The sequence below is a fragment of the Moschus berezovskii genome, chromosome 21 (assembly GCF_049115385.1).
Source record: "Moschus berezovskii isolate FMDL1 chromosome 21, NW_MosBer_1.0, whole genome shotgun sequence".
In the NCBI taxonomy this organism is placed as follows: domain Eukaryota; kingdom Metazoa; phylum Chordata; class Mammalia; order Artiodactyla; family Moschidae; genus Moschus; species Moschus berezovskii.
In genome coordinates, this window is record NC_142480.1 from 12,742,054 (window position 1) to 12,763,094 (window position 21,041).

Sequence of the window (21,041 nt, forward strand, 5' to 3'; positions counted from 1 at the left end):
TTGGTTGCTGCTGCTGCTGCGTCACTTCAGTCGTGTCCGACTCTGTGTGACCCCATAGACGGAAGCCCACCAGGTTCCCCCGTCCCTGGGATTTTCCAGGCAAGAACACTGGAGTGGGTTGCCATTTCCTTCTCCAATGCGTGAAAGTGAAAAGTGAAAGTGAAGTCGCTCAGTCGTGTCTGACCCTTAGCGACCCAATGGACTGCAGCCTACCAGGCTCCTCCATCCATGGGATTTTCTAGGCAAGAGTATTGGAGTGGCTTGCCATTGCCTTCTCCGAGGCGCTTGGTTATCACTCATTAAACCCGAGGGCCTGGACTCCTCCTACTTCCTGGCCTTTGACCAAGAGCCACCTTGTGGCATCTCTTTCTATTGTCTGCAGGCCCCCCCGGGGGGGTGGACAGTGATTGGCCTGAGAACCAAGGGGTGTCTCCTCCGATCCAGGTCTGCCTCTAGTTTCATCTATGCCTCGGTCCTGCCCGCTCACCAGCCTTTCTTCCATTTGCCCAGCACTGGTGAAAATGTACCAGTGGGCTCAGCCATGTGTAGTGCAGGTTCCTGGGGATGGTTTGGGCTTTTTAAAATTATTTATTTTTGGCTGTGCTGGGTCTTTGCTATGTGTGGGTTTTCTCTAGTTTCGGTGTGCGGGCTTCTCATTGCAGTGGCTCCTCTTGTGCAGCATGGGCTCAGTAGTTGTGGTTTCATGGCCCTCCCAGCACGTGGAATCTTCCCGGATCAGGGATTGAACCTGTGTCTCCTGCATTGGCAGGTGGATTCTCAACCACGGAACAGCAGGGAAGTCTGGGTTTTCTCTTTTTTAAAGTTGACATATAATTGATTTACAATATTATATGAGTTTCAGATGCACAATATCATGATTCAAAATTTTTATAGACAATACTCCATTAAAGTTGTTATAAAATACTGACTATATTCCTTGTGTGGCTTAGTCTTGATAAGGGCTCATTAACTGCTTTGTTCATAATGTGATCTGGCCTCTGCCTAGGATATGGGCTTGCAGGGGTGGCCGGCCTGGCTTCCGGTGGCTCCAGATTTTGGAAGCATGGGCTTCCAGAGAAGGGCCAGCATGGTGAGGCCATGTCAGAGGTGGGCGCTGGCTCAGTGAAGCCCATCACATGGAAAGGGCCCAGGAAGTGTGAGCTCTTTTTACTATTACGTAGAAGGGCTGGGATCAGAAACACTCTTGTCTTTTACTCCCCCTACCCTCAAATCCCTCAAAAGTTCAAAAGGGTAAGGGGCAGGGTGGGTGTGCTGAGTCACGTGGTTGGGTAGGGAGCCAAGGGGGTGGGGGGCACACTTCAGTTAATGATCACGGTCATGCTGAGACGGACCCTGGTGTTTGGTTTGGCTTCTTGCAGGTCACACTCTGACACCAGGTCAGCCTGTGTGGGCCCTGACTGGCCCCTGCTCCCTCAGACCCAGCAAGGCTGTGCGTGAGACCCCTTAACAGCTGTAAAAGCAGCTACTCTGAAAAGTGGGAGCGTCTCCCTGCTAGGGGGGCTTGGCACCTGGGGCAGGGGAGCAGGTGGTCCCGTGGGAGCTGGGACTCAGGATCCAGCCTGGGCTCAGCCTGAGAGGCCCCCAGGACCCCTTGTCCTACTACAACTTGGTCTCCTGCTCTGACCCCAGAGGGGACTTACCCAGGCCCAGGTTGGAGATGATCTCAAGGTCTGTGGAGCTGCCAGCTTCGAGGATGGCCCGGGGCAGCCTCAGCGTGAAGGGCAATAAATCTCTGCGTAGACATGAGGGGTCGGAGGTCAAGTCTGGGGCGGGCTCTGTGTGTCCAGTCTCAGCCCCGCCACCTCCCAATCCACAGCCCATGGAGGAAAAACCTGGCAACCCCACTGGCTTCTGGAATCGCCACACAGACTGGAAACTTCCCTGGGGCCGAAGGGTGGAGTCCTGAGGCTGAGGGATCAATTGGTCGGGTCCCGGTCCTGTGTCTCCATTGGACCCAGAGATGCTGAGACCCTCCTTGGGCATGGTGAGGGGTGGTGCATGGAGGGGAGGCTCATGCAGCTTCCTCTAAAGGAGTTATTCTGGGGAAGGCAAGGGACACACCCTCTCCGGCCCTCCAAGCCTGGCCATTCCATACTGAGGCGTGCAGCAGGCGCACAGCCAGACCCTACCTCCCACTTCCCCCCGAAACTGTGAGCGCACATCGCCCAGCGAGCACACAGGTGCCCCCAACAACACAGTCCGCCAGCTCTATCTGCTGCCTTTGGTCTGAATGGCAGCCCATCTAGGGATTGCCCCAGAGACCCCCCAGAAGAGGCCTATACAACTCTCCCCCCTTTACTGTACAGATGGGGAAACAGATCAGAGAGGGCCTTTATGATCCCCTCTGGGATGTTTTCTAAAACAATCCTCCAATTCTCCGGACAACAAAGGGATGTCCTACAAGTTAATTCTGACACTAACTGCCTGGAGTTAGCACTAACTAACTACTAGTCCTTAATATAGGCTAGGGACTCAGTCCCACCATTTCGGATGCCAGTCCCAGGTCACCTGTACTTCTGAGCGACAGGCTGTAAGTCAGGGGTTCTCATGACCCCTTCCTCAGGCTTGACAGTTTGCTGGGAACAGCTCACAGAACTCAGGGCAACGCTTACATTTCCTGGTTCATTGTAAAGGATGCAGCCCAGGAACAGCCAGATGGAAGAGGCACACAGGCAAGGTCAGGGCAAGGGGCTCCCCTCCACGCCTCTCTGGACACGGCACCTCCCAGCACCTCAAAGTGTCCATCAGCTGGGAGGTGGGGGGGTGGGGCTGGAAGTTCCCTGCCTTGATCACTGGTGACCAGCCCCATCCTGAGGCTGTCTAGGGGCCTCTCCTGTTTATGGGTTTGCATAAACACAGGTGTGATAAAAAGGGGCTCATTATGAATAATAAGAGACACCCCTGTCAACTCAGGAAATTCCAAGAATTTAAGAGTTCTGTGTTCAGAACCTAGACTAAGGCCAAATATATTTTATTCTTCTACTATTACCTCCTAGTGGGTTGTGGGCCATGGATTAAAAGTACCAGGCACCATGCATATTATTAATATCTTATTAGCTCACACAGGCTAGCTTTCTCTTTCCCATAGGGTTTGGCACTCACCCCCACCCTGTCCAGGTCCTATAAACTTTGGGGCAACTTGGGGAGTGCTTCCAGAATGGAAGGTTATGAAACCATGTCTGCAAGCCCTCCATGCCTCATGGCTCCATCTCCTCACACATCCCGGGTGACTTCTGTGGTTTTGAAAGTCAACCACTTTCAAAAGGAAAGTAGAGGGAAAAGCATGAATTCTTTTCCATTAAAAGAATTTCTTTAAGTGAGAGGGAGAAAGAAAAAACCAGCATGAGTTCTAGAATCGAGGACGCTGGTAAACCCCTAGCTCTGCCATTCCTGGTGGGTGTCATTCCATCTCCTGGTTGGACAGGGGACATGATGCTCGCTTACAGAGTTACTATAGAAACCACGCAGCACAGCAGGGGAGCACCTAGTGGGAACTTGTTTCTTCCCCTCTTGCTGGGAGCTCCGGTCAGGGGTGTATGGGGCCTCTAGCTGTGCGGTCAGGCTCCTCTCCTCTGTCCCCCTGGCCCCCTAACCAGGACTCGGAAGGCAAGACCATGGCTCCTGGTCCAGGTGGCTGTGAAGGCAGCTCCAGACACAGTGATAACAGCTTCCTTCAGAGAAGAGGCCCAGCCCGCCTCCCCCAGCTGCCCAGAGGAGGGTGATGGCCTTATCACAATGCTGGGTGCCTGGCCACCTCCTATAGAGGGCGGGAGGGCCAAGGGCTCCGCACTTCTTCATTTCGGTCAATGGCACCCATTTCACAAGGCTACTGACTCCTGACCCCAGGCTGTACTGAGGATCAGAACTCGCCATCCTTGAAAAGGGGCTTGGCAGAGAATCTGGTACATAGAACTGTGATCCAGAAACCATCACGCCTGCTCATGCTCCTGTGCCCATGATAAGAGCCCCGACAGTTCCCCAGGCTCCCCCTGCCTCCCCACTCCTCCCTGCAGTGACCACCCCCACCCTGCCTGGTTCCCCATCCCCTGCCTGGGGCCTGGGTGACTGCAGAGCCTAGCTGGTGTCCACACTCCCCTTGCTTAAACCTCGCCCCCCCCCCAAGCCTCTGCAGCCATGTGGTTCTGCTCACATGTGATCCTGTGAGCTGCAGCAACTCCCAGCACCAGGGAAGGAAGCCCTGCATGCAGCTCCTGGGCTCGGCGTTCCAGGCACCTTATCCCCCACCCACATGACCCGCTCTCCCTGGGAAGCCGTTGCCAAGCAACCTGCAGCTGGCCGGCTGCCAGGCCTCTGCCCATGCTATGTCCTCTACCTGAATTCTCTGCCTGTCCTTCTTTGCCTGGCTGCCAGTGTCACCCTTCCAACCGAGAGGGCCTAGACTCCCCGCACATGGAAGGAGAGGAGATGCTGCTGGAGGGAAAGCAGACCCACGTCCTTTGGATCATGGGCCTGGCCCTGTGTGCTGGGCAGAGGCAGCTGGGCTCGGGAGTCAGACAACCTGGGGTTCAGACCCAGCTCAGAACCAAGCTGGGTGACCTGAGGCAGGTCAACTCCAGCCGCAGCGTCTTCATTTATAACAGCAAGAAGAATGATGCCTCCTGGAGGATTCATTCCAGACCAGGGGCTCTGCTAAGCTCCTTGCAAAGGTCCAGTCCTCGGCACAGCATGGGACAGGGGTCACGAGCCTCATGAAGTGAGTCTGCAGTGATAACACCCCCCTGCCCCGCCCTGCAGCACTGTTCAGGTTAGAAAGAGCTCTGTGGGCAGCACCCAGTGTAAGCCTGACTCAACAGACGCCTGGTCCATGAAGCTGACTAGAGCAGTCACAGCTGCCGCCCCCTCCAGACACTTCAGTGTTTTTTACCAGCTCCACACCCATCGTCCAGCCTCTGCAGGGTTTGCTCCTGGGGGCCGGCACCCATGACCCCCAGAGGCTTGTCCTGGCATACTGGAGCCTCAGTGCCTGCCCCAGTGGCCCTTCAGAGAGCCACACGTGCCTGGGTGTGCTGGCGTGGGGGCACAGAAGTCCAGTCCCATGGCTTATGGTGGACCCCAAGGTCTGCTTTGTGTTCCGGAGCTGCTGGAGAGAGGGATCCACTGAGGCTGGGAACCCTGGCACTGGACCCTGGCGGGGCTTCTCTCCTGTCCCCGTCCTGCACCCCACTGCCCTGCTGCTTCCTCCTTCGGGGAGGCCCTTGAGTGCTCCCTGCACATGGATTCTCCTCTCCAAGTATGCCCCTGGGAGGCCCTTGGCTAAGCTGTCAGTATACTTTTCTTAGGAGCAGTTCCCAAACCTTGGTTTGCAGACAGGCTTGTTATAAATGTAAATTATGCGTGTGTGTGTGTTATAAATGCGGATTGTGTGTGTGTTACAAATGCAGATTGTATGTGTGTGTGTTATAAATGAGGATTGTGTGTGTGTGTTATAAATGCGGATTGTGTGTGTGTTATAAATGCAGATTGTATGTGTGTGTGTTATAAATGAGGATTGTGTGTGTGTTATAAATGCAGATTGTGTGTGTTATAAATGCGGATTGTGTGTGTGTTATAAATGCGGATTGTGTGTGTGTTATAAATGCGGATTGCACGTGTGCTATAAATGCGGATTGTGTTTGTGTTACAAATGCGGATTGTGTGTGTGTGATAAATACAGATTGTGTGTGTGATAAATGCAGATTGTATGTGTTATAAATGCGGATTGTGTGTGTGTGTGTGATAAATGCAGATTGTGTGTGTGATAAATGCCGATTGTATGTGTGTGTTATAAATGCCGATTGCGTGTGTGTTATAAATGCCAATTGTGTGTGTGTGTTATAAATGCGGATTGTGTGTGTGTGTGTGATAAATGCAGATTGTGTGTGTGATAAATGCCGATTGTATGTGTGTGTTATAAATGCCGATTGCGTGTGTTATAAATGCCGATTGTGTGTGTGTGTTATAAATGCGGATTGTGTGTGTGTGTGTGATAAATGCAGATTGTGTGTGTTATAAATGCAGATTGTGTGTGTGTGATAAATACAGATTGTGTGTGTGTGATAATGCAGATTGTATGTGTGTGTTATAAATGCAGATTGTGTGTGTTATAAATGTGGAGTGTGTGTGTGTGTTATAAATGCAGATTGTGTGTGTGTGATAAATGCAGATTGTGTGTGTGTGATAAATACAGATTGTGTCTGTGTGATAAATGCAGATTGTATGTGTGTGTTATAAATGCAGATTGTGTGTGTGTTATAAATGCAGATTGTGTGTGTTATAAATGCGGATTGTGTGTGTGTGATAAATACGGATTGTGTGTGTGTTATAAGTGCGGATTGTGTGTGTGTTATAAATGCGGATTGTGTGTGTGTTATAAATGCGGATTGTGTGTATGTGTTATAAATGCAGATTGTGCGTGTGTTATAAATGCAGATTGTGTGTGTGTGTGATAAATACGGATTGTGTGTGTGTTATAAGTGCGAATTGTGTGTGTGTTATAAATGCAGATTGTGTGTGTGTTATAAATGCAGATTGTGTGTGTGTTATAAATGCAGATTGTGTGTGTGTTATAAATGCAGATTGTGCATGTGTTATAAATGCAGATTGTGTGTGTGTGTTATAAATGCAGATTGTGTGTGTGTTATAAATGCAGATTGTGCGTGTGTTATAAGTGCAGATTGTGTGTGTGTTGTAAATACAGATTGTGTGTGTGTGTTATAAATACAGATTGTGTTATAAATGCAGATTCCTGTGCCCCACTCCAGGCCTGCTAGTCAGAATCCCCAGAGTGGGCCCTGGAAGTGTTGTTAACCAGCTCCCTGGGTACCTATGGGCCTCAGAGTCTCTAGAACACTCACATCATCCACCATCCAGCCCAGAGCTTCAGGGTTCCAGTGAGGTTTGGGGAGGGCACCGTGAAGCCAAATCTACGCCTTCCTGCCCCGAGGGCAGAGGCTATGGTGGACCACAGCACGTGCTCCTCAGTGAGCGCTGGAGAAGGACCAGCCCTCATGAGCCCGTGTGACTGAACCAGGGCTGGGCCACACTTTTGCAGGGATGTGCTCAGTGGACAGGGGCCGAGACCACAGGGGCCCCGAGGGCCCAAAGCGGAGCAGGCTCTGTCTCAGGCCAGGACTGGCGTGTATCACCTGGGTGTTTAGCAGATCTCAAAACACCCCTCTGTGCAAGGCCCTGCGGGCGACACAGAGGCACCTAAAATGTGCATCTCTGGCTAACCTCCCGTGACCTTCGGGCCACTTGGTTCTGAAGATGACTGCTCGTTCAGATTGCACTGAGGAACACAACTCTAGCACTCTGGGGTTCCACCCTGGTTCCCCTTGACAGGTGAGGTGACTGCCGGGAAAAGTCAAGAGACTTGCCCAAGGTCACACAGCCAGGAACGGGCTCTCCACTCCTAGTCAACGGCCCTTCCTTGGCGGCATTTCACTCCCAAGAGGTGGCCTTGGAGCTGATGCCCCCCCCTCCCCTCAAACACAGGAGTTCCAGGCTCTGAGCCTTGTGACCTCCCCGTGGGTTCCCTGAGTGTCTGAGGGCAGGTGAAAAGCACCTGCTTTTCTGGAACATGGAGGAACAGCAGCCACAGGAGGAGCGGGTGGGAGGGGACAGTGGTGTTTGGTGACCACAGCTCCGGGTCTTGCTTCACACAGATGCTGGCACCACCCGAGCACACACCCTCCCGTGGCCCAACCCACAGAACTAGAACCAGAGCACCTCCTGGGTGTCGGGTAGTGTGCTGTCCCTTTATCACATTTCTTTCTCCAGCATCTACAGCACAGGTGATGGTCTCATTTTACAGGCGATAAAGCTGAGAGAGAAAGACGAGCTCAAATTCTGAGCTCTGCAATTACGTCACCATTCATTCACTCACTCACTGGAAGCATCTAGCATGGGCCAAACCCTAGGTTATCATCTTCCGCTAAGGTAGAACTTCTCAGAACAGGAAAGGGCCTGACTCTGAGAACCTGACCCGCCATAATGTACAAAGCACCAGGGAGCCCTGATGCTCAGCTTTGTGGGCCTAGAGGGACACGCTGGGTCATCAGAATCACTGTAGAACGTACACCGTGGGACGCCTGTAGCAAAGACCATGGACCCTGGCGCTCTGCTTTGAATCTCTACCCCGCCATTTACCAGGGACATGACCCTGAGCAACTTACTTCTCTAGTCTCAGCTTCCCCATCTGTGAGATGGGACTAACAAAAGCACCCCAGGGGTTAAGACTCCACACTTCGACGGCAAGGGACACAGGTTGGATCCCTGGTTGGGGATCTAAGATCCCACGTCCTGCACAGAGCAGCCAAAAATACCCGGGGAGGTGGGGGACTAACAGGAGCACTTAACAGGGTGGAACTGTTGGCAAGATTTCAGAAAATAATGGATATAAAACCCTAGCACCTCACTGAGTACCTGGAGAGCCCCCTACAGGCAGGAGTGGTTAGCAACTTATTATCAGCATCAAAATTCTGCCCTCTGGGCCCAGGAGGGTCCTAGTAGGTGGGAGGGCGGTCCTGGGTTGAATGAAGGCAGCACGAATGGTCTCTTTGAAGCAGGGAGAGGTGAGCCTGGGGCCCTGGGCCCCAAGACATCCTGCCCAACCCTGGTCAAATCCCTGTAGCTTAAGCCTTTGCTTCTTGGCACCTAAATGTATTTTTAAATTCCTGTTGACCTGCAACCAGTTATGAATGAACAGAGCAGCTCTGAGGGTGGTTACAGACACCCACTCCACCCAGCAGCTGCTTCAAAATCACATGCTCTCTCCCACGAAGAGGATCAGCCCTTCCTGTTGCCCCTACAGGAAGTTCCTCCTAGAACTCCTCCAACAGGGCGGGTTGGGTCCGCACAGGACCGACCCCAAGCTGTCCCAAAAGCTGGAAGACAAGATGGTTTTGGGCAGTGAGCCAAGGGGGCAGGTGGTGGTGAGGGAGGGACCTTTAAAGAAAGAAAGCAGGAGAGCGGGCACCCCCCTTTCATGGGTACCAGGGAGAAGCCAGGGGAATGCCCCTGCTCTCTGCATCCTGTGGGCTGCACCCTTTGCTTGGGGGCTCCCCCGTGACACCCCCGCCCCCACCCAAGATGCATGAACATCTGTTGTCGTGAGATGCCCTTCCGTGGGGCCAGGAATACTCACCTACTGACACAGTAGAATGCAATCAGTCTGAAGATGTCCTCAAACACAAGAACCGAGCCTTCCAGGTACAGTACTGAGGAGAGAGTGCAGAGGCTTGGATAAGTGTCCCTGTCAGAGGAGAGGGTGTGTCTGTCCCTAGGGAGGGCGGGTCTGCCCTGTGCTCACTTGTGGGTCACGGCACCTGCTGCAGGGCCCGGCCTGCTGCAGTCACAAACACATCTGCAGCCCACTGGACTGTAGGGAGGAGAGAAATGAACTTCTGTGGTGCTAATCCTGAGATTTCAGTGAAAGTCGCTCAGTTGTGTCTGACTCTTTGCGACCCCGTGGACTGTACAGTCCATGGAATTCTCCAGGCCAGAATACTGGAGTGGGTAGCTCTTCCCTTCTCCAGGGGATCTTCCCAACCCAGGGATTAGACCCAGGTCTCCCGCATTGCAGGCAGATTCCTTACCACCTGAGCCACCAGGGAAGCCCAAGATTTCAGGGGCCTCTTTACTACAGCAACTGGTGTTAACTAATAACATATGCACCATTTTGAGGCATCTAGATTGTAAAAGCAGAACTTGAAAATGTCCCGAATTAAACATTCAGGGTCACCTCCACTTGACAATTCTGAGGACTGTGGGGGCCAGCAGAGGATGGTTTGTCCCTGTTCTGCTTTAGCTTCCAGGAGATTCCTTGGTCCAGTGTGGCCACTGGCTTTTCGCCCAAGAATCCCTGGGCCTGTCAGAACCTCACTTGATTTGGCTGCACAAGCAACCCAAGAGGGAGGGTGACACCCATATTTTCCAGCTCTGACAAGGAAGAGGGATCAAGGGAGAGAGAGCCTATCCCGGGTGGATGTGGCTCCCTGGAGTGGCAGGGAGCCAGGATGTGGCAGTCAGGGCCCGAAGCCGGGGTGGACTGCCCAGAGGAGAGCGTGGTACCACATCATGCCCTGCAGCAGAGCACCAGGGCCAGGGGCCCAGAGACGCTGAGCTGCTCACCAGGGGTCTTGGCAACCGCCTGCTCCCACGCTGCCTGACTCTCATCCCAGAGCTACATGCACCGACAAGTGATGCTCTCTGCACATGGGACCCACAGGGAACTTTCTCGGGCCTCAGAGGGCCAAGAAACATGTGTGCCTCACACTTCATTTCCAACTTCCTGAGGTTCTTCTGAGCATCCGTGGGTGGAGGTATAAGGCCAGAGCCAGGTCCCAGGTCTGGCTCCAACCCTGGGGTGGACAGTATGACTATGGGTTTGTCCCTTCCCCTCTCAGTACCCCAGTTCCTCTACCTGCAAAGGGAAGAGCCCTTCCAACCCTAAGCACTCTTGTATCTAGGTGACTGCACCCTGCTTCCAAAGCCTAGGACAGCATTCTGCTGCACTGGTGATCTAAGATAAGCAAACCAACGTGTCTTGTTCTAATAGCTTTATTTTAATACTTTCCTTCTTTCTATATGCTACTGCATAGTTTTAAACAGTTAACATGATTTTTTTAAAGATTGTGCCTAGTCAGTCCTGCCTGACTCTTTTTGTGACCCCGCCAGGCTCCTCTGACCAATTCTCCAGGCAAGAATACTGGACTGGATTGCCACGCCCTCCTCCAGAGAATCTTGGTGACTCAGGGATCGAACCCAGATCTCCCTGGGTTTGCACTGCGGGCGGGTTCTTTACTGCCTGAGCCACCAGGGAATTACATTCATCATTTATTTATAGCAAAGAGATCACGGTTTCTCATTAGGATAGACATAAAAATTTTACAAGGGAGTTTAAAGAAAAACATTAAGTAGGTTACAGTTCTTGGAGGTACTGGCAAGATGCCCATAAATAACAAGTCAGAGAAACGTCAGTGCGTGGAATTACCACCCTCTGCGAGTTACTGGCGGAGAAGGCAATGGCAAGCCACTCCAGTACTCTTGCCTGGAAAATCCCATGGACGGAGGAGCCTGGTAGGCAGCAGTCCGTGAGGTCACTACAAGTCGGACAGAACTGAGCGACTTCTTTCACTTTTCACTTTCACACATTGGAGAAGGAAATGGCAACCCACTCCAGTGTTCTTGCCTGGAGAATCCCAGGGATGGGGGAGCCTGGTGGGCTTCCGTCTATGGGGTCACATAGAGTCGGACACGACTGAAGTGACTTAGCAGCAGCAGTAGCAGCGAGTTACTGGACATGAGGCGGTCCACAGCGCCACCTAGTGGCACATCAGTGCATCACGGACCTTAGCAGCACCAACTGGCCAGGGGAAAGTAAAAGTGAAGTTGCTCAGTTGTGTCCGACTCTTTGCCACCCCATGGACTGTAGCCCACCAGGCTCCTCTGTCCATGGAATTTTCCAGGCAAGAGTACTGGAGTGGGTTGCCATTTAGAGGCTGAGCTCAAAAGATCTCTGGTAGCTGGGAAGAGGTAGAGAGGATGCTGCATCTGTAAACTGGAGTCAAGACCTTTCTCATGAATCCTTCAAGAAGAATTAGTGGTGATGCATGCAAAAAGCCTAGCCTCTTTATACCGGGCCTGCTCAACAATGGGCAGTTTTCCTTCACCACTGAGACATGGTCTGACCTTTGCAGACACAGATGAAACCTTTAATATAGGCAGTCCCTTCCTCTCCTGTGCCCCTGGGACTTTCTATAAAGCCCACAGTTCCTTTAGACTCAGTTTACTCCCACTCTGGTCCCTTCCTCAGTAGCAAGGACCAGGGCTCATCCATTTTTGTGGCTGGGGCCATGCACAGTTCTAGATATAGCTGCCCAGTCCCCTTTTTACTGTGAAAACAGTAGATCTGTCAAAGCACAAGGGAGGATCAAGGTCATGTTTGTTTCTTTGTAACCAGGCCTCTTCTGCCCCACCCCGAGCCCCCAGTTCATACTTCCCCGGCCTGCTCGTGGGAATAGCACAGCAAGGCCACACCCAGGGGAGCTCCTGCCTGCCAGGGCCAGGGCTTTGCCCACACTTGAGCCCTCCTCAGGGCCTAGCACATTGTGGGGTCATGCGGTTTGGGAGATAATAAATGTCTGCTAAAAGTCTGACTGGGGATTCCCTGCTCATCTAGTGGTTAAGAATCCGCCTGCCAGTGCAGGGGACATGGGTTCGATCTCTGGTCCAGGAACATCCCACGGAGCAGCTAAGCCCATGCCCCTGCAACTACTGAAGCCCACGTGGTCTAGAGCCAGAGCTCTGCAATGAGAGAAGCTACACACCGAGCAGCCTGTGCCCCGCTCGCCGCAACGAGAGAAAGCCCATGTGCAGCAACCAAGACTCATCGCAGACAGAAATGAATAAAAGTAAAGAAATACATACACAGTTCAAAACATAAAAGTCTGTCTGGCAGGGGGACCCCAGAGGAGCAGCGGCCTCGGCGGGGTGAGGGTGGACATGGTGCCTTGCCCCGGGTCTCAGGCCTCCCACCAGGGGCCCCAAGGGACACCTGGGACATGAGGGAGCCCCGACAGGCAGCCTTACACTGTTCTGGAGCAGAGGCGGATGCAGATCAGTAAGAATTAGACAAGCCTTTGTTCCAGAGGGTGGGGGTGGCGCTCAATTTCCAGGACAGCCCTGTGTCCTGCAGTGGCCGCAGGGTGTATGCAGTACCCTGACCAAATGGCCTGAGTGTGAACATATCTCCATCATGATTGCTTATCTTTCCTGAGCCTCAGATTCTTCAGCTGTATGCCTGCCTGCATGCTCAGTCGCTTTGTTCGTGTCTGACTCTTTGTGGCTCCATGGACTGTGTAGCCCAACAGGCTCCTCTGTCCATGGGATTTCCCAGGCAAAAATACTGGAGTGGGTTTCCAGTTCCTTCTCCAGGGGATCATTTGAACCCAGGGATCGAACCTGCGCCCCTTATGTCTTCTTCATTGATAGGCATGTTCTTTACCACTAGCACCACCTGGGAAGCCCCTTCAGCTGTATAACAGTTAAAAAAGTACCTGTCTGTTGTGGGTTGAACTGTGTCTCCCAGAAAGACACACTGTGATCCTAATCCCTGGTACCTGTGAGTGTGACTTTATTTGGAAACAGGGTCTTGGCGGACGGAATCAAGTTCACATGAGGTCAGACTGGATTGGGGTGGGCCCTAAACCCAATGATGGGTGTCCTTGTAAGAAAACATGTAAAGACCTGGGACACAGACAGAGAGGAGAAGCCATGTGCAATGGAGGCAGAGATTGGAGAGATGCAGCCACAAGCCAAGGGTTGCCGGTTGTCACCAGAAGCCAGGAGAGAGGCCTGAACAGATTCTCCCGGGTTTCCAGGAGGAGCCAACCCTGCCAATACCACCTGGGATTGCTGACCTCTGGGCCTTTGCTCCTGCTCTCTCCCAGGCAAGGAGGACCCAGCTTTGCCCTTCCTTGCTAATCCTCCTCATTTGCCTTGAAGGCAAGGACTGTATCTTAAACGTCTCTGTATAGCGTGCTTGGCAAAAAGGGTATTCTATCATGATACAGCTTCCCAGACAGTGCCGTGGCACAGAACCCGCCTGCCAACACAGGAGACATAAGAGATGCAGGTTCGATCCCCAGGCCGGGAAGGTCCCCTGGAGAAGGAAATGGCAACCCGCTCCAGTATTCCTGCGTGAAGAATTCCAAGGACAGAGGAGCTTGGTGGGCTACAGCCCATGGGGTCACAAAGAGTCAGACACGACCGAGTGACTGAGCACACACAAGCTATAAAAAACATACAATTTAGCATTTTAATAATTTTTAAGAATACAATTCAGTGGCCTAAGTACATTCACACTGTACAACACGAGGCTTCTTTTTTGATGTCTTGAAAATGTTCTCAGATTGACCCTGGTAGGCTGGATAACTGAATATACCTAAAGCCACCGAATCGTACAATTTAAATGGGTGAATTGTATGATACTGAATATATGAAGTAAATACATCTCAATAAAGCCACGATTAAAAAAAAAAAAGAAAATGCACACACACAGTGGACTGAATTTCACTTCCTGTATTACGTTTTTCTGGCACTTTTATAATGAGCATATGTGACGTTTGTAAGCAAAGAAACTATGAAGATTCTCTAAATTTTTCTCGAATGTTCTAAATTTCTCTGTAAATGTTTCTCAGGGGCTGACTGGTCTCCAGGGTCCTCTTGGCTCATGCTACTTTGGTTCCCCTCCGAGCCCCGCGAGGGCTGACAAGCTCCCCGGGTCACCCACTGGGTGCTCCCAACGATGCCGGCTCCTTCTGCTCCCCTCTGAAAACTTGAGCAGCGGGGATTCCTCCACTGTGTACAGCCTCCAGCCTCCTCAGTAAAGAGCAGTGGGAAAGACCGGCCCCCGTCTAAACCATCTCTCTTCCAAACAGTGAGGAGAAAAAACAGCGCCAGCTAGTCCCATGTGCTGTGTCCCCAGCTGACGACGGCTGACCACAGTGGGACTGGCCCTGCTTAGAGAAGAAGAAACCTTTCACCTCACGACTCACCATCAAGGCTGAGCCAAGACAAGGGAACGATTCCGGCCCCACGCACACCAGCCTGGCTGCTGGCCTTTACAATCTCAACATCAGAACGAGTAATCCGCAAAGAACCAAAAGCTGTTGGGAGATTCATTTTTCAGGGAATTCCATTTGATCGCTCAGTAATACGAATGAACTGCCAAGGCAGGAAAGGCATATGTATCTTTTCTTCTCCATGGTACCCTCAGCACCAGGCGTGGTGCTTATCAGCACATTGCTGGCTCTCCAATATTTATGTAACTATTTCTTTAGCAAATGTTTTCTTTGGAAATACAGGTCCACAGGAAGTTGCGGAGATGAACAGAGAGGCCCTCTTCACTTTTCATCCAGTTTCCCTCCATGGCAATAGCAGGGTGCATAATTAGAGGACAATATCTGAACCAGGAAACCGACCTTCGGGCGATCCGCAGAGCTCATTCAGATCTTACCAGCTTTACACTAGCTCTCGTGTATGTGCGTGTGTATTTGCAGAGAACCATGCAGTTTTATCCCATGTGTAAATCCCAGCTGCCCGTAATCACTACCTCAATCAAGGTACTTCATATCACATCCACCCCAACCCTTGGCAACCACAATCTGTTTTCTATCTCTGTGATTACATGATTGAATGTCATATAAATGGAGTCATACAGGACATATTCTTCGGGACTGGCTTTTCCCATTCTGCTTCATTTCCTCAAGGGTCATCCAACTTATTGAGTGAATCAATACCCCGTTCCTTTTTAGTGGCAAGCAGTAACCTATGATCTGGGTGTACCTTGGTCATTCACCCACTGAAGGACATCTGGGAATTTCTGGTTTTTAGTGATTATGCACAAAGCTGCTGTGGAACTTTTGGGTACATGTTTGTGCATGAAAATATGCTTTCCTTTCTCTGGGATATATGCCCCAAAGTGCATTTGCTGGGTCACATGGTCAAGTCCCTCCTTTGTTTTTCAAAGGAAGGGCCGAACTGCTCTCTAGAGTGTACCATTTTACATTCCTACCAGCTCTGTAGCAGCGATGCAGTTTCTTCCCCCATCCTTGTCAGCCGGGTGTGGTCACTATTTTTCATTTTGGCCATTCCGCTAGGTATAGAGTGTAATTTCATTGTGGCTTTAATTTGCATTTCAAAAAGCTGTTGAATGCCCTTTCATGTGTGCTTCCTCTTTGCTCAAGTGTCTATTCATGTCTTTTCATGTCTTTTCCTGTTTTCTAATTGGACAGTTTTTCAAATGTTGGGTTTTATTCAGATATCATTCACACATCACACAACTCACCAATTTAAAGTGCATGATGGTCTCAGTATATTCACAGAGTGGTGCAAACATTACCACAATCAATGTTAGAACATTTTCATTATCCCCCAAAGAAACGCAATACCCATCAGCAGTCACTCTCCATTCCTCCCTCCTCCTAGCTTCTGGAAACCACTAATCTACTGCCTGTCCCTATGGATTTGCCTATTTTGGGCTTTTTGTATGAATGGAATCATACAATATGCAGTCCTGTGGGTCTGGCTTCTTTCATTTAGCATCATGATTTCAATGTTTGTCCACGTCCATGTTGTAGCAGGGGTCAGCATCAGCACTTCACTCCTCTTTTTTTTTTTTAAGTTAACTTTTATTGGAGTATAGTTGGTTCCCAGATGATGCTAGTGGTAAAGACTCCACCTGCCAACACAGGAGATGCAAGAGACTGGGGTTCAATCCCTGGTTGGGGAAGATCCCCTGGAGTAGGAAATGGCAACCCACTCCAGTATCCTTGCCTGGAAAATTCCATGGGCAGAAAAACCTGGCAGGCTACAGTTCATGGGGCCACACAGTTGGGACATGACTGAGCAACTGGGCACCTACAGTTGATTTACAATGTTGTGTTAGTTTCTGCTGTACATAAACACACAAATCCACTCTTCTCTGGACTCTTTCACATATAGGTCATTACAGAGCGTTGAGTAGCACTCCCTGGGCTATCCGTGGCACTTTATCCTCTTTATGTCTGAATAGTATTCTGTTAGATGGATACACCACATTCTGTTTATCCATTCATCACTGGTAGATATTTGGGTTGCTTCCACTCCTTGGTTACTACAAATAATACTGCTGTTGACATTTGTGTGCAAATTTTTATGTGGACATATGTTTGCATATCTTGAGTGTATGCCTAGAAGTGGAATTGCTAGGTCCTACAGTAACTCTATGGAGAAGGCAATGGCACCCACTCCAGTACCCTTGCCTGGAAAATCCCATGGATGGAGAAGCCTGGAAGGCTGCAGTCCATGGGGTCGAAAGAGTCGGATGGGACTGAGTGACTTCACTTTCACGTTCATGCATTGGAGAAGGAAATGGCAACCCACTCCAGTGTTCTTGCCTTGAGAATCCCAGGGACGGGGGAGCCTGGTGGGCTGCCATCTATGCGGTCACACAGGGTCTGACATGACTGAAGCAACTTAGCAGCAACAGTAACTCTATGGGCTTCCCCAGTGGCTCAGCGGTAAAGAACCTGCCTGCAATGCAGGAGTCACAGGAGATGTGGGTTCCATCCCCGGGTCAGGAAGATCCCCTGGAGGAGGAAATGGCAACCCACTCCAGTATCCTTGCCTAGAAAAGTCCATGGACAGAGAATCCTGGCAGGCTACAGTCCACGTGTTTGTAGCCAGCCAGACACAACTGACTGAGCACACACAGCATGCGTAGTAACTCGACATATTTAAGAAACTGGTGGAGTGCTTTTCAAAGCGACTGCACCATTTAACATTTCCACTCACAGTGTTTAAGTTTCTCCACAGGCGTTCATTCCCTGGTGGTCCGGTGGTTAAGAATCCACCTGCCAGTGCAGGGGACATAGATTCTATCCCTGGTTCAGGAAGATTCCACATGGCTCAGGGCAACGAAGCCTGTGTGCCACAACTATGGCGCCCCCAGGCTGCAACTACTGAAGCCCACGTGCCCTACAGAGAAGCCACTGCAATGAGAAGCCCATGCAGCACACGAGAGAGTAGCCCCCACTTGTTGCAACCACAGAAGGCCAGTGAGCAGCAATGAAGACCCGGGGCAGACAAAAGTAAACACACAAATAAAATTAAAAAAATAAGTTTCTCCACACCTTTGCTAGTACTTTGTCTGTTACTGATTAGAATCATCTTAGCGGGTGTGAAATGGTGTCTCACTGTTTTTGCTTTTAACTTATTTTGTATTGGGGTGTATAGGTGATTAACAATGTGATAGTTTCAGGTGGACGGAGAAGGGGACTCAGCCATACATACAAGTATCTCTCACTGTGGTTTTGATTTGCATTTCCTCAAGGATTAATGACGTCGTCAAGCATAGTTTCATGGATTTAGTGGCTATTTGCATATATACTTTGGAAAAATGTCTATTTAGATCCTTTGCTCATTTTTATTTGGGTTACTTGTTTTTTATTGTTGAGTTTTGAGAGTTCTTCATCTGATCTAGATACAAAGCCTTTGTCAGATGTGTGATTTGCAAATATTTCCTCCCAGTTGTAACTTGTCTTTTCATCCTTGAACAGGGTCTTTCAAATATTTGAGAGAGAAAAAAAAAATGAATACTGTCCAAATCTGTGAAATAGTAAGCATTCATACACTGTCATATAAATAATTCAATAGTTATATGTACAACCTGCTTTAATGAACTCTCAACTCGTCTTTGCATTTGGTAGTATCTACTGTTATAATTAGGGGCTTCCCTGGTGGCTTGGTGGTAAAGAATCAACCTGCCAATGCAGGAGATGCGGGTTCAACCCCTGGGTCAGGAAGATTCCCTGGAGAAGGAAGTGGCAATTCACTTCAGTATTCTTGCCTGGGAAATCCCATGGACAGAGGAGCCTGACAGGCTATAGTCCAGAGGGTCACAAAAAGTCGGATACAAGTTAGCAATTTAACTACCACCACAACAAATTGTTATAACTAAGGTATGAGTGGGTCTTCAACCAGCTATTATTCTTCTCTAGACCAGAGTCCCCTGTGCCATCTTACTCTTAATTTCCTGTGCAGGCATTTTCTTCATAGTTGGTCCAAAGGTAAACTTCAGCCACACCTGGCTTAATTTTACCACACACTCCCAGTGACTGAGGTGAATGAAACTGACAAGTAAGAACCCCTTCTCCAGCATGTTCTTTTTAAAAAGAGGTGGCTGTTGGCAGGTGCCTTCTTTAGGGTCTGATTTATCTTTACTGGCAAGTGAAGGTGAGCATCTTCACTTAAGCTTGACTCTGGGCTCTGATGAGGAAAAGATCATCATCACAAAAAGAATGAATGTACACCTTGCCAAGGTTATTAACATTGTGAAATGTACAGATTACTCAGGAAATGTAAACTGTCTTCCCTGTTGGCAGACGGCCTTATCAACCTAAGAGATCTCTGTTCAAACACATTCCTTTTGACAACAGGAGTCGTTAATAAATTTCCAGGTATGACCCTGATTGGAAGGGCTGGGTCTGAGTTACTCTTCAGCTAGGACATTATGTATTCAACTACTGACAAATATTTATCATGCTCACGCTCTGTAGAAATCAGGGGAAATAGATTTAGAAATTGAGAGGAAGCCTGGCAGTGAGCAGGGTGATGGGGAATTTGCCAACGGTTTAGGCCACAGGACTTATCTGAAACTCCCTCCTGAGGGGGAGAGGTTCAATACAACCAGCTCATTCTTTTTTGAGGATTGAAAATGTGGTTGGGTAAGGGTGGGAGGGATGTTCATTGATTTTTATCTAAGAAAAAACCCTGTAGGTATCAGGCCTCAGTGTGTACGTTTATGGAATGTGGCCCCGGATGGATGAGAACTGCCTTGTAAGAGTGTCCCCAGAGGGATGAGGGAAGGATCGCCACTGGCAGGAGGGGTGGGGTCTCGGACCTCTCAGAAGAGGGCGTCACACGTGGCTGGGGGAATCTGGGTGGGCCTGGGAAGGGGCCCCCACCTCAAAGACTTCTGTGACACCGCGGAGCCTACCTTCCCTGCAATGTAACACCCTGAATGGGTGGCAGACAGATTCTAATAGATTCTGATCCTGCTTCCTGAAAGGGATCCTAGATGGCCAAGCTGGGTCCCTGATAGGAAAGGTCAGGAGTGCAGAGCCTGAGAATAAAAAGCCAACATGACCAGAGGCTGGGGAATGGTTCTAATTGGAACAGGAAAGGGGGGTCACCTGCAGTGACCACGCCTATTCTTTCAGGTGTCCCTCCCACCCTTGGCCGCTCCTTCCTCAGCTGGAAGTTCACACACTTGCCTTCTGGCTGGAGGGACCTCTGCTGCCCAGCAACACCCACGGTTGCCATGGGAACCATGACCTAGACAGTACGTGACAGAGGAGGAAAAAGACTATTTCATACTATCATCAGGCTCAATTATCTGTGTTAGCTGAGAACTCCTTGCCCTGTTCCCAGGGGTGGAACTGAGGACAGTGGCAATTTCTCTGGCATCCAGAGGACCTTGTGGTTCCAGGCCCGCCTTCAGCACCACTTGCTTCCAGATGCTGCCACAGTGCATCTGGGTCACCCATGAAGTGAGAGAACGGCCCTGTCCCCTCCACAAGGAAGGGGCTGCTGGAAGCTCTGGCTCCAGCAGAGGGCAGAGCTGTCAGGAGAAGCGAGAACAAATAGTTCCATGCCGGGCAGCTGATCCCCTGTAGTTTCGGAGCAGATTTGATGCCCGACCATACAAGGACGGGTGCACAGAGCAGGGCAAATGCCTGTTCCCACTCCAGGCAAAGCCCAAACCCCTACAGTACTGACCAGGCCTGGGCTCCTGGTTCCCACCCCCCATGGGCCCAGAGACCAAAGCCTTCATATCTCTGAAACTTGCTTTCTCTAACAGCCAAGGGAGGATTTGAGTAACCAAGGCCCTCCCGGGTCCTGCACCTGCTGTGCAGAGCCTGAATGGTGGTACCCCACAGACAGGCCTTCAGTGAAGACCAGCAGCCTCTCCCCCAAAGGCGACACAGAGGTCTGCAAGGTCTAGGGGGGCCTGGCGGGGGCAAGTTAAGGCTCAGGGACCCTGGGAGAGGACGCTGATCAGCAAACATGCCAAAAATCATTCCCTTTCTGTCTCCCTGGCTGTTACTGATGGTCCAGGGTGGGCATCTTGGCCCTTGGTTCACTATCTGCCCTGGAGTCCTTTCACTTGTCTATTTATCGGGCCCGCCCTCTGTAAAGTCCCAAGCAACCCTGAAGCCTCAGCGTAAGATCATCGTTTCTGAGCCCCCAGTCTCCCGCATCAAATATGGGCCCCCAGGGCAGGTCCAGATGCGGAGCATGGCAAGCCTTTGCCCAGTGCACCTTTCCTAGAGGCAATGGGAAAGGGACAGGGAAGGACCCCACAGCCATGGTCAGGGGTCCAAGCAGGGGCCATTTCCACATGCTCCCAGTGCCCTATTACAGGGGTTGGCTAGGGAGTAAAGAAGGGCCTCTTTCTTCCGGTGGCTGCAGCCCTG

General features: G+C 50.7%; 1 protein-coding gene across 1 annotated transcript in view; it reads right to left on the minus strand.

The window, feature by feature from the left end:
• Nucleotides 1–21,041, minus strand: part of RIN3 (Ras and Rab interactor 3) — a 136,434-nt gene that overhangs the window by 34,211 nt on the left and 81,182 nt on the right. Inside the window, 2 exon segments of the mRNA XM_055418407.2 lie at nucleotides 1,662–1,753; nucleotides 9,167–9,239. Coding sequence (XP_055274382.2) covers nucleotides 1,662–1,753; nucleotides 9,167–9,239 — 165 coding nt within the window.